This window comes from Pongo pygmaeus, chromosome 2 (genome assembly GCF_028885625.2).
Source record: "Pongo pygmaeus isolate AG05252 chromosome 2, NHGRI_mPonPyg2-v2.0_pri, whole genome shotgun sequence".
Lineage (NCBI taxonomy): Eukaryota > Metazoa > Chordata > Mammalia > Primates > Hominidae > Pongo > Pongo pygmaeus.
The window spans coordinates 97,500,975-97,514,122 of record NC_085930.1 but is presented as its reverse complement, the minus strand read 5'-3'; the positions used below and the strand labels follow the sequence as shown (position 1 = coordinate 97,514,122).

General features: G+C 37.5%; 1 protein-coding gene across 3 annotated transcripts in view; it reads right to left on the bottom strand.

Moving 5' to 3' along the window:
- Positions 1-13,148, bottom strand: part of ERC2 (ELKS/RAB6-interacting/CAST family member 2) — a 975,821-nt gene that overhangs the window by 500,679 nt on the left and 461,994 nt on the right. For all 3 annotated transcript variants that reach the window (XM_054482044.1, XM_054482045.1, XM_054482046.2), the window contains 2 exons: positions 5,970-6,110; positions 2,702-2,842 (listed from right to left, as the gene is read on the bottom strand). In XM_054482044.1, the coding sequence (XP_054338019.1) occupies positions 2,702-2,842; positions 5,970-6,110 (282 nt within the window). The remainder of the gene's footprint in view (positions 1-2,701; positions 2,843-5,969; positions 6,111-13,148) is intronic.

Sequence of the window (13,148 nt, the reverse complement as noted above, 5' to 3'; positions counted from 1 at the left end):
CATCACAAAGTATTGAAGGCATCTTAAATTAACACAGTATAATAAAGGGTTAAAGTAATCAGGTGTCTGAATGTTCTCCACAAACTTTTATGTAAAAACTCCCTTTACCAATGTCAAGCATTGTTTACAAGACAAAAATAAGTTTAAATCATCGTTTGGATTTCATTGCCACTGGCAGACAAGGTTTCTGTTCAACGACACACATCTACAATGTTGTGTAGATTTTATAGGAAAAATACCTGGACACTCACAAACCTTGAGGAAAATTCCATTGGGGATTTTTGGTGCATTTATGACATAATAAAACTATTATGTTTTCAGCTTTCATTTAGTAAACTTTTATATTTAATTCACAAGTCACGTACCCTTTTATTTAAAAAGAGGCCCAGACACACTTAAGCTTTTATAGCTGCTTATTTTTCCATGAGTAAATGATGTGTTTATATGTATATTCACATACTGTTGGCTTACATTTTCAAATATTTCATGTAGATCTCAATTTTTTTAAGGTGATGGGTATTTGAGGTTTTTACGGAACTATTTATTAGCAGAAATTAAAGACTACTGAAAAAATATTTTAAACTTTTGAATTTAGTCCATGCTAGACAGCCAAAAATAAAATAGCATTTGCAGGTTAGACATAAATATATTTAAATTATAATTACCCTATTTAAACTCACTGCACTATGCATTTAGGAGATAGTGTAAGCAAAGATTATGTATATACTTAGAAATAAGTTATCTTTTCATAAATGAAATAGGTCCTTTACAGCAAGACAACCATATTTGTTACTTTAATTCTAGTGACTTGGTAGAATGTTAAAATGCTGTCAGGAATAATGCTACAATGTTTACAGGATTTGGTCTGTGAATTTCAGTGTGTGGTGTCTACCTGCTAGTCAAAGGAAACCACACACTCTGAATGATCTCAGGGGCAAACCACAGCTATGTTGAAAGAAACTATACTGAATTGCATAAATGTTGATTTATTAAACCAGTCAAGTCATTACATGAAAAGTATAAGCAACAATATGTGAATCTCTTCCTTTTAATTACTAGTGGATTTCAAATTCCCATAGATGATTTACACTAAAAAGGAGGGTGTCAAGCATGTACCTATAGAAATAATAAATGGAGCCACCTGATCTCCATAACAACGGCTCATCAGAGTAGGTGGAGGACATCTTTCATGCCCAGGTCTATTTGAGGCCATCTTTCTTCTCGACTCAGCACACTGTGACTAAGGTAAAATAGTGCAGGGAATGGAGCCAATGAATTTCTCTCTTTCACAAAGTTAGCTTAGAGCCTGCCTTATGACCACAAAACTTTTATTAAATAAAAAATATTTTTCATAAGTTCATCCCTTAATATGCATATCATAGATAATATTTTGTAGAGCACATTTAAATAGGTCAGGAATGTATGTCATATACCCAATACATCACAGCCAAGTCAATCTCCATTTAAACACCCTCAAATGGGCAATTTAAATTCTTTTATTTATTGTTCAAGATTTCTGGTTAACTAAATATTGCTTGAAATAAGTGAGATGATGAGTGGATTGGGAAATACATTTTGCAATATAGAGATTTTCTTGCTGTTTTGTTATTAAAGGATTTGATTTGTGTATTTATCTTTTTCTGTATTCGCAAGTAGACTTTCTTAGTGTAAAATTTCTCATAACAATTTCCTAAAAATCTCTCTAAAGTAAATACCATATAGTAACATTTCAGTTATATATTGCATCATACAAAATAGTATATTGAATTTTAAGATATCTAGAGTAATTCCTTCACAGATATGTGATTCCTTCACATCCTTGACCATCCATGTCATATTTTTCATAACTTTAGCCAATAAATCCCCATCCCGGTGTGTGCTATGAATTATACATAGTCAAATTGTATTATATGCTTTGTTTGATTGTTTAGATTCTTATCATCTCTTTTGAATAAGTTTATGAGTTGTCAAAGGGAAACAAAATGCTTAAACTCATAATGTTATGAGTTTTATGTGAACAATGAGTGCAGACATACCAAACAACACAGGGAAAAAGTCAAAGTAACAATGCATGACTGGAAATGCACTCCACAAAAATGTCTGGGTCAGAAAAAACATGTTAATGCTGCCATGTAAATATCCTATTTCTTTTCCAAAGCCTTCTATCTACAAAAAGTTTTCTTAGACAGTAAGGCCACTTTGCTCAAATATAAATAGTCATTCTACAGAGATGGGACTTAACAATTTTGGTGAACCTCTAGAAATTTAACAATGTCAGAAAAGCTTTTTGCAAAGTTCTAATACAAAAAAATGACCTACATCTGAAAGTAGCAAAAGTTTATTAACATCTAATGTGGCTTCTGGATTCTGTGATTTGTTGAAAACATTTCTATTTTTCTTTGTTGATAGTTGAGATTTGCCCAGAGAGTAATGGCTGGTTTTTATAATATTTTTAACTTCTGCTACTATTTTCATCTATTTTTCAAGTTTTTCTTAAACAGGAAACCCAAGATAATTTTTCAGGTTTACAGACAGACTTGATAGACTTCTTAGCAATGAAGTTAAGAGTATTTAATTAATTATTTTATCAGCAGACAGCAACAGATAAGGGGTTTGTTTCTTTTTAAAAATGTCTCTTCCTGTTCCATTTTATAAATTCATTTTTAAATGAGCATGATTTTTTTTCTTAGACTTCACTTACCTTTTTTAACTGTGCTTCCAATTTGCTACATTCCTCTTTCTTTTGTTCGATGGCTATTTCTAGAGATTTTAATTTGGAATCCCTTTTCAGCCCTGCAGAGGCTAATGAAGATGCATGTTCTTTGAGGTCAATTAAACTAGACTGAAAGAGAAAGAATGTGAGTGAGTAAAACACTGAAATTTCTACTAGCAATGCCTTCAATTTGAACACATTGATTCTATACATAGCAATAAAGTGTGCAGTAGACAGAAAGGGTAAATATAATCTTACTAAGGTAACAATAGTCAGCTCTGGTCAGGAAATTAAAGTTGGCCAGCTTACAGAATGAGTAGGATCTAATTGCCGTAGAATCAAATGTGACCCAATGGTGTGGTCAGTAAATGCATGTTTCACGTCTCAAAGTCATGCTAATGATGTAAGTCCCAAGGTGGTCTTTACATGTCATAGCAAAACAGACACCCTGAACCTTCCGTTTACATTTATTGCTGTCAGACTATGCAGACTCTGAGACAAATATGAAAGAAAATACTGACTTTAATGCATCTGCTCCCAAGAGCAAGTCAAATATAAAAGAAGCCTCCTATTACATTTTTATCAAATCCCATTTCTTTAACAGATAAATGATGAATGGTTTTACAAACATCTTCTGGAAAATCAAACATAAAATTATTTTAAAATTTAGAGTAAACTTTATGTTCACGTCCTTTGCAATCTAGATTTGACAGATATGATGAATCTTTCCAACTCAGACATGGGGTTACCTAAAGTGTTCCAGTCACTAATCATGTCCAGAAACCAACAGGTTCCACATATAGTTTGAATTCCAAAAACTACAGAAATAAATAACTTGCATATATCACTGAACATAACTTTGCAACCTAAAAGAGCAATGTTCGTCATCAAATATGAAATAGCAACATCTAACTATGTGACTCAGATGTACAGGTTTTACCCCAAAACAGACTCCATGTATTTCCTTCTTACTCATTTGCATCACCTAGGAAGATACTAAAGACACAATGGTCTCTCTGTAAACAATGTTGGCTAATAATTTACACTGGGTTGCTTCATGGACACTGGAATGACCTTGATGATAAAAGTCACCATCATCCAGCAAGGTGCTTCTAAAGCCCTCTGAGGAACAGGTGAGCCATTCTCATTCTTCACATCAGGAAACTGAGGCTCACAAGAGCTGAGCATCTTGTCAAAGATCACTTAGCTAATAAAGGCAGATACAGGTTTCAAACTCAGGTCTACAATTCCAATTTCAATGACCTTTGTCGTATCATTCCCACAGAAATAACAAAGGATATTATAATCTAGTCACTTTGTCATGGTGAAGACATATCATCACTCCAATTAAATTATAAGCTCCTTGCTTATGGCAACTGCATATTGTTTTCCTTTATAAATTTTAAACTGCCAGATGCAATAGCCAGTTTTAGTCAACTTGGCTAGGCTCTAGTCCTCAGTTATTAATCTAGGAGTTGCTAATAGAAGGCATTTTGTAGACATGACTAAAATCTACCATCAGTTGACTTTAAGTAAAGGAGATTATCCTTAGTATTCTGCATGGGACTGATCCCATCAATTGAAAGGCCTATGAGCAGAATTCAGGTTTCCCTGAGGAAGAACAAATTCCACCTATTGATTGCAGCATCAGATTCTGTCTAAGACCTTCCAGTCGGCTTTTGCTGATGGCCTGTTCTGCGAATTTTGAATTTGCCTAGCCTCTGTAACTGTGTAAGCCAATTCCTTATGATAAAGTTATTAATCTGTAGAAAACGTTTAACGTGGTTCTGTTTTTCTTGCAGAACCCTGACTGACACACCCAGCCCAATGCCAAGCACACCATGCAGAAACAACAAATGTTTACCAAAATGTCTATCTGAAAGTCATACAATGTTGGCATTATTTACAAAACTACTTTCACTTATAGCTTATGCTCCACCACTTCATCAAGATCTCTTTTCATTAGAAGTTTATACATTGATTTTAAGGTGCAAACTGACAAATAACGCTTGCAACCGGTGAAGAACGCTATAAACAAAGTCAAAGCTTCCATATCTTCTGTCGCATACAAACGACAGTCATCACAGATCCTCCAACTCAGAATCAGCAGTGGAAGCTAGGAAGAGAACTCCATTCTTTATTTTCATAACAAAGAAATAAGCTCCTTTCTAAAAAGCAAGTAGGTTTAAATTTTAGGAAATATGGATTTTGTTTCTGGGTTTCCTCAAAACTCCTCTTACTCATCCATTCTTTTCCTTCTTCATCTAGATTCCTAATTTATTCAGGACTTTAGTTTGTATGGAATTATCAGTACCACATGAGTGAGGAAATACTGCGGAGCTAGGAGATAGACAACTGTGCTGTGGTAGCGTCCAGCAGGGTGAAAGGTCTATAACAGCTCTAAAGAAGATGGACTGTTACAGCAGTCAAAAGTAAGTGTGAAGGGGCCAATTGCAGGCAATCTCCACGTATCTCAGAGTTGTGAGGATTAAATAAAATAATGTGTAATTACTGCTTCTCAAACTTCTCCACCAAACTATCCCCAAGAAAACTGAGAGGGTTACAGGGATCCCTTGAAGAATGGGGGAGTAGCCCAAAGCATCCTCTTCATAACCCCCAAGCAAGAATTTCTTTAAAGTATAAGATTTTACTTTAAAAACACAGGTGGCATTTATATTCTGTATTCATGTTTGCTATGGTATAAAAATACAGCTCTAAATTATTTACTATAATGTAAAAATAATATGCCAGAAGAGCAGCCACATTTAAGCTCTACCTTGGGGTCCAATATGGTACCACATCTCCTAATCTGGGAGTATTGGGTGGTCCCTCTGAAAAGTACAGATGTATGCAAAGCACTTGACACAAGGAATAGTACATAGCAGACATCCAATAAAGTAGAGCTATTGTTACTATCATCATCGCTGCTGTTGTTATCTCAAGCAAGGGATCATGGGCCTGTGAAAAACATAGAATCCTTTAAGCCATGCAAATGTGGTAAGACATAAAGAAAAGTTTCAAGGAGCTACATTGTATATGGTTAGCAGAGCAGAGAAGATAGGCATAGGGCATCACAGATGAAGGAAGTTACAAAAAAAAAATTCCTTTAAATTCAGGCAGCTTTACAAAAGAAAGGTTACCACATTCCCCAAGCCTTCACACAGTGCCTCCTACTAAGTCTCTAGTCTCTTGCAGCTTCATTGAATGTGGGTTTATGAGGACTGTCAATGTGGTTCATTTGTTTTTCCAGACTCACCTCTTTCTCAGTCAGTTCAGCCTGTAAAGCATTGACCTTCTCTTTCAGGTCTTTGTTCTCTTTTCGGAAGGATTCTATCTCTTCTAGTCTTTCCCGATCATCTCTTTCTCGCTGTTCTTTCAAGCGCTCAATTATTCTCTCCTGTAAGGCAATTAACAAAAAAGAAGAGGTGAGAACCCATCAGTGTATATGCCAAAGCATACCGTGAAAGAAAACAAGAGGCAGTACATCTAAGAAATGCTCTACAGAAATCAACACACACAAGAAACTCAAAATTGGATTCGTGGGGAGGCTGTGCATGACAGCACTTGGGAAGGACAACCAATAACAGCTTTTGACTTGTTAATAAAAGTTAATATCACAGGGTTGCAAAGGAACTTAATGTTCAAGTTCTGTGGCTGTCCTTGGTTCATTGTAGTATCCAGCAAATTTCTAGAGCAGCTCTAGAAGAGGGAGCTTCAGACACCAAGACTCCAGACCTACCACAGCCTTGCACAGGAAAGGGGAAGAAGTAGAACATGCCTCTTGGCTCCGCCCTCTTTGCTTAGCCTCTCCATTTGGCATCAAAGAGCCTTCATTGGTTTCTGAAGACTGTTCTCTGGCTAGATGGGAATGAAGTGGGGCAGGACCCAAACCCTCCAGGACTTAGAGCTGGGACTCATTGTGAGAACCTGAGACAAATAATCAGTCCATTGTGTATGTGATTTTCCAGTGTGTCTGAGGATGTTTACTTCTGTGTTTTTTCAATGGTTTCTTGATAGTCAGTAGAGACTCCAAAACACTGACTGAGTTTGAACAAAGTTCAGCAGCAGCTTTATTTGATTGAGGGCTTACTACACGCTAGGCACTGTGATGTGCTCTCCTCATCAGTCCTCATCACAAGCGCAAGGGCAGATCCAGTGCTCTTGGTGACAGAGTAGAGGTGAGGAAACCCAGAGCTCCGAGATGCAAGGTGGCCCAGGTCATAAACAGAAGGCCTCCCACATCCCGGGCTCTCTGACTGTCAGCCACACCCATGAGACCACACTGCCACAAACATACACCTGGAGCCATTCAAGGAGGTCTGCCTTTGACTTTCACACTGAAATGGAAACACTGCTTTGTAGACTTGTTTTCCAAAAATAGGGAACCTGCCTGATATCAAAGTAAGAAACTTAAACAAACACACACACACACACACACATACACACACGCACATGAAAATTCCATCTGCGTAAAGCTTGAGTTAGATTTCTGAAATTAGTTTGAAATTATCCAACACATATCTAAACTTCCTCTCGGATGGCCATGTTAAAAAATACTGGTGCAACAACTGTGGCCAAGGATCCTGATACTATCTTTTATATTCTTATAATTGCATAGTGCAAGACAATGCCTGATAAATAAGACAACTGTAAAATAGTATTTAATGCAGAGGGAAGTTAGTTTGAACACTTAGCCTGTGATTTAAGATCCCCCAAGGAAGTAACCGTTCTACCCCACTGACAATAATTTATGTATCTAATGCTTTCGGCGGAGGAGGTACCATTACTGTTTTCCAATTATTTAAAAACACTTTAAATGAAATATATTATTATAAGAGAGGAGGCAGAAATATAACAAATGAATCTATAAATTGCCTATATTTGTTTCTTCTTGATCCCAGACCTAGTTTACCTACCCATGACAATGGTGAGTGGATGACTATGTGATCCACAAGAGAAGGAAATGGCCACAGTACATGGTCAATCTCTCAAGGGTTTTTAATGATTTCAGCAACCAAGCCCTTGCTGCCTTTTGCCTACACTACAACCGATTACCCAGCCACCTCTCCGTCCCATCCCTTCCACTACATGGCTGTTGGAGTGACATTTCTAAAGCTCCAAAAGGACCTGTCGCCTCACTATTTGGAAACCTTCCCAGGAATCCCTCTGGCTGGATCACGTGGCATTTATTCCCACTCAGCAGCCTTCACATGGTTTCATTGCATGATCATCCTCCCAGCCTCACTTTCAAGAGGGCAGCATTAAAATCCTATGAGTCTTTTTGACCCGTAGCTGGGCAAATCATCTGGCATACAACAAGAAATTAAAAGAGCTGAAGGAAGGAAGGAGAACTCAGTTAGGGATCATCTTGGCTTCAAAGAAAAGGTAATAAAATTAAGCAGACATGTTAACAGCCAGAAGGTGTCAGAATCGTTTGGAAAGTAGGTCGATTTGCTCTAAGCACTTGTACTATTGACTGGGCATTGATGACAAAAAAAATCAACAAGCACTATAATGTTTTTAAGTGTTATTGATGATTCAATACTACAAAATATTTCTCCGTCAATCACAAAACCAATTTAACTGTCAGCCGCGCAGGGCCAGATGTCAAAAACATGTGTTAAAAGGCCCTAATATGCCATGATGTACTTGATTAACAACTAACTTGCAGAAATTCCAACAATGTGTTCTTGTTTTAGTCTTATTTGCATTGGCAAGCATTCCTTGTGCACTCATCTGGCTCTGCACAGGTCTAATCTATTTGTGCTTTATCACAGGGTGGGAACTAAATTACAGTGGCCTCCAGCTCCACTATCTGGCTTTCTCAACTGCTTATCTGCTATGTGGCTACAGCAAGGCTTGGCGAGACCAGCTTTATAAATACAGTGGGTTCCGTCTCTTGAGCTTCTGTGTGTCAATCCTAGAACCAAGTCATATTCAATCTTAACTCACGGAGAGGCATTATTCTTTGCACTCTGTTAATAGTTGAATAAGTTCCTGGAAATTAAAAGGAATAACATACTCCCTAGGATGCCATAATCCAGGGGAAATGGTGAATACTGCCTGATGGATTCTTTTCATCAGCCAAGAGACAGCAAATAATTAAATGTACTTAAAAATTCATGAGTTTTTATTAATCATTTTGTTTCACAGCATGCCTTGTTACAGGGGGATTTGTGCAATTAAATGTGGATAAAAATGGGACTTGTGAGCAAAACTCCATTTAAAGAAGATTGTGATGTTGCCAAAAGCACAAAGATCTTTGAGTTTTAGTCTTATTTTATCACCTGTGAGCTACGTGGCCTTGGGATAGTCCAGAGGAGGCAGCGAAGTCTCAACCAAGGACCAGCTTAGACAGGGTGGAAACGGCTTCCAGGAGCAGTGGGTTGAGAAGTTAGCATGTGCCATGATTAATTAATGATGTCTCTCCAGGCCCAGAAATGGGGGATGATGCTGTACATGTCAATATTTTTATTTCTGGGCAAATCATTTCACCTCATTGAGCCCATTTCCCATCTTAAAATGGAAGAGCATAGATTTAGTGTTTCTCAAAGTGTAACCTTCTGACCACTTGGATCAGAACCCTTCGGTATATTTAAAAATCAGAGGTTCCTGGGCTCCACAGCAGAGCAGCTGAATCAGAATCTCTAGGAAACAGGACCCAGGAAACTGTATTTTAAGAAACCTCCTAAATGATAAGATTATTTGGATATACACAAAGGTTTGACGCATACTGGAATACTCAAAATAAATCTTCTATTATTTGTCCTAAGATAGAGAACTTTGCCAGTCCCTATCCAACGGTTTTATCTGTGCTTTCCAAATACACTAGGCATTCTGATTTTGGCACCTTTAAAAAATTCCCTCCACATCCATTGCTCTATGTTTGCTTTTATTCTTCATCGCTATGAAAAGTTAAAAAACAGATGCAAACAGAGTTTGGAAATAAATAGCTCACAAAGCTGGTACACAGAGTTCTTTTGTTTGACTTGAGCATCATAATTTTTAAAAATCTGAACTTGAATGTTTTGAAATAGACCAGGGACCTGCAGCTTACCATAGCCACCAGTAGTCCCTACTACACTTCAGCAAAGCCACATCCCTCATTTTTGTCCCCTCCCTGGCCCTTCTAGTCGTCTAAGTTCTCAACTCCTCATCTGTAGTCCAATTCAGATGCCATGAGCCTGAGATTGCAGATCAGCAGACTGAATAATTCATCGTCAAGGGAGTTCCAGGACAGCATGAAACTTAAGAGGTCAGCTAATAAAAATGTGTATTTTGAAGATGAGGTACTGAGACCCTGAGAGAAGAGGCTTGCCCAGGTGATGCAACTATCAAGCAGTAAAGACAGTCCAAGGGGCCAGACTCCCACAGACCTCAGATTCCTTCCCAGACACCCCCTCAGCCTCAAAGGAAGTACTTAAATAAAGGGAGTAGTTTCAGATTTGGGAATTACTTTGGGATTTAAGCTAGAATAAATCAAATCTTAATAAGGTCCAGAAAAAAAATAATAAAATCCTGCCAAGAATTCATGACATGAAAAATTATATGGTATATGTTTACTTCTGTGAATTTTAAGAAAGAAATCAAGAGGTAGAAATGGGGTGATATCATACAACCCAAATATGTTAAATGAACACATAAGCATTAATAGTTTTTGAACAAACATCCCCTCATTCCAATTTTACGAATAAAACTACTACAGAGAGCTCTGGAAATAAATTATTAAAAGATGAAAAGAGAATATCTTTCCCCCAAAAGTCATCTTATTAAATATTCTTATAAGCTTTCAAGTAAAACCTTATAATTCTTATAATTTAATCCTGAAGTTATAATCTTTCAATGTTTAAATTGTTACAGGATTTATAACTTCATTAACCAGCAACTGTTTCTCCTCCATGGTTTTTTTAAGCAAAATTAATTTGGAACTACATACTAAATATGATGTCAAATAAGATAACTCAATGTCAAAATGTACATTCTTTTTCTTACAAAAGCCTCATTTTAATTGTTTGCTATATTTTATTTTATTTACATTCTGGGATACATGTGCATGATGTGCAGGTTTGTTACATAGGTAAACGTGTGTAATGGCGGTTTGCTGCACCTATCAACCCATCACCTAGGTATTAAGCCCAGCAAGCATTAGCTATTTTTCCTAATGCTCTCCCTCCCCCCACCCCTTCCAACAGGCCCCAGTGTGTGTTGTTCCCTTCCCTGTATCCATGTGTTCACATTGTTCAGCTCCCACTTATAAGTGAGAACAAGCAGTGTTTCGTTTTCTGTTCCTGCATTAGTTTGCTGAGGTTAATGGCTTCCAGTTCCATCCATGTCCCTGCAAATAACATGATCTCATTCCTTTTCATGGCTGCATAGTATTCCATGGTATATATGTACCACATTTTCTTTATTCAGTCTATCATTGATGGACATTTGGGTTGGTTCCATGCCTTTGCTATTGTGAATAGTACTGCAATGAACATATGCATGCATGTATCTTTATAATAGAATGATTTATATTCCTTTGGGTATATACCCAGTAATGGGATTGCTGGGTCAAATGGTATTTATTGTTCTAGGTCTTTGAGGAATTGCCGCACTGTCCTCCACAATGGTTGAACTAATTTAGATTCCCACCAACAGTGTAAAAGCATTCCTTTTTCTCCCCAGCCTCGCCAGCATCTGTTGTTTCTTGACATTTTAATGCCTGCCATTCTGACTGGCGTGAGATGGTATCTCACTGTGGTTTTGATTTGCATTTCTCTAATGATCAGTGATGTTGAGCTCTTTTTCATGTGTGTTGGCTGCATAAATGTCTTCTTTTGAGAAGTGTCTGTTCATGTCTTTTGACCATTTGTTAGTGGGGTTGTTCGTTTCTTGTAAACTTGTTTAAGTTTCTTGCATATTCTGGATATTAGACCTTTGTCAGATAGATAGATTGCAAAAATTTTTCTCCCATTCTGTAGGTTGTCTGTTCACTCTGATGATAGTTTCTCTTGCTGTGCAAAAGCTCTTTAGTCTAATTAGATCCTATCTGTCAATTTTTGCTTTTGTTGCAATTGCTTTAGACATTTTCATCATGAAATCTTTGCCTGTGCCTATGTCCTGAAGGGTATTGCATAGATTTTCTTCTAGAGTTTTTACAGTTCTGGGTTTTACATTTAAATCTTACAATTTTTAATAGGACCATGAAGACTAGCCCCAGAGTCATGGGTCTTTTTGTAGCTTCCTTTTTTTTCTTTTTTTTTAAATAACTTTTTAATTTAACTCCAAAAATATGCTTACCCATCTTTTTAGAGCTCCTAGGTTTTTATCATAGAGCCTTGGTTCTCAGACTAGAGTTTACATCACGATGACTTGGGGAACTTGCTAAAGTGCAGATTCCCAGGCCCTATGAGGTTCTGATTTAGTAGGTATAGATGGGGCCTAACAATAGAGACTTTCAACAGGAACTTCCTGGTAATTCTGATGTAACAGAAGAGAAGCCTTCTTTAGGATACACTGGCCTAGGAAACCCATGGGCATTTAATCTAATTCCCCCATTCATCAAATGGGAAATTTGAGGCCCTGAGAGAGACAATCACTTGCCAGGCTCACCTAGTTAATTAATGGCCCCTCAGTTAATTAGTGGCATAGGTGGGACTGGCCCCTAGGTCTCCTTCCAATTACTTCATTACCCCAGAGTTTATAGGCTACTGTAACAGGGAATATAGGAGATAATGCTATTACTCTAGTAGGGCATTCCAGACGAGAACCCTCACAACATCCCATGCATGTGTGGACAAATCCTGCAAAGTGCTGCAGGATCAAAAATGATGAGAAAGATGAAGAAAAAGAACACAATAAAATCTACTCCCACACTTTAAAAGTTAACATTTCTTTTCTTGGTTTCAAGCTAAATTTGAAAATAATGCCAATAACATGGGCCTAAAAACTGCGCCAGCACATTCCATGTCCAACAAACAAACAAGCCGTCCCTCCTGAGAATTCCTAGAGAACTTTACCTGCACTGGCTCTTTGACATTCAGGAAGCGTTGGAGGAGAGAGCATATGCAAACTCAACTCCAGGGTCTGATACCTACAATAGGTGCCCAGAGAATGAATGAACTTATTTAGCCAGAATGAAATGGACTGGAAATCATTTTAAAAGTAAGTAAACATAGAATGAGCTATTTGCCTAAAGGATTTTATTCATTCATTCATTCTTTTATTCAAAGTAATCCCCTTAAATGTAAGTCAGAAGGAAACCCTCAGGATGGCATCCCATCCCCTTCAAAGTAAAAGCCAATTTTTAAAAATCTTGTCTCACAAGGGCCTGTGAAATCTGCTGCCCTTCCTCTCACCCACACCCTTGTACTTGCTCTCCCCTCTGCCAGGGCTTTCTCCCTCCACAAGGGCTCCTGGCTCACCACTCACTTTCTTCAAGTGTTTCCTT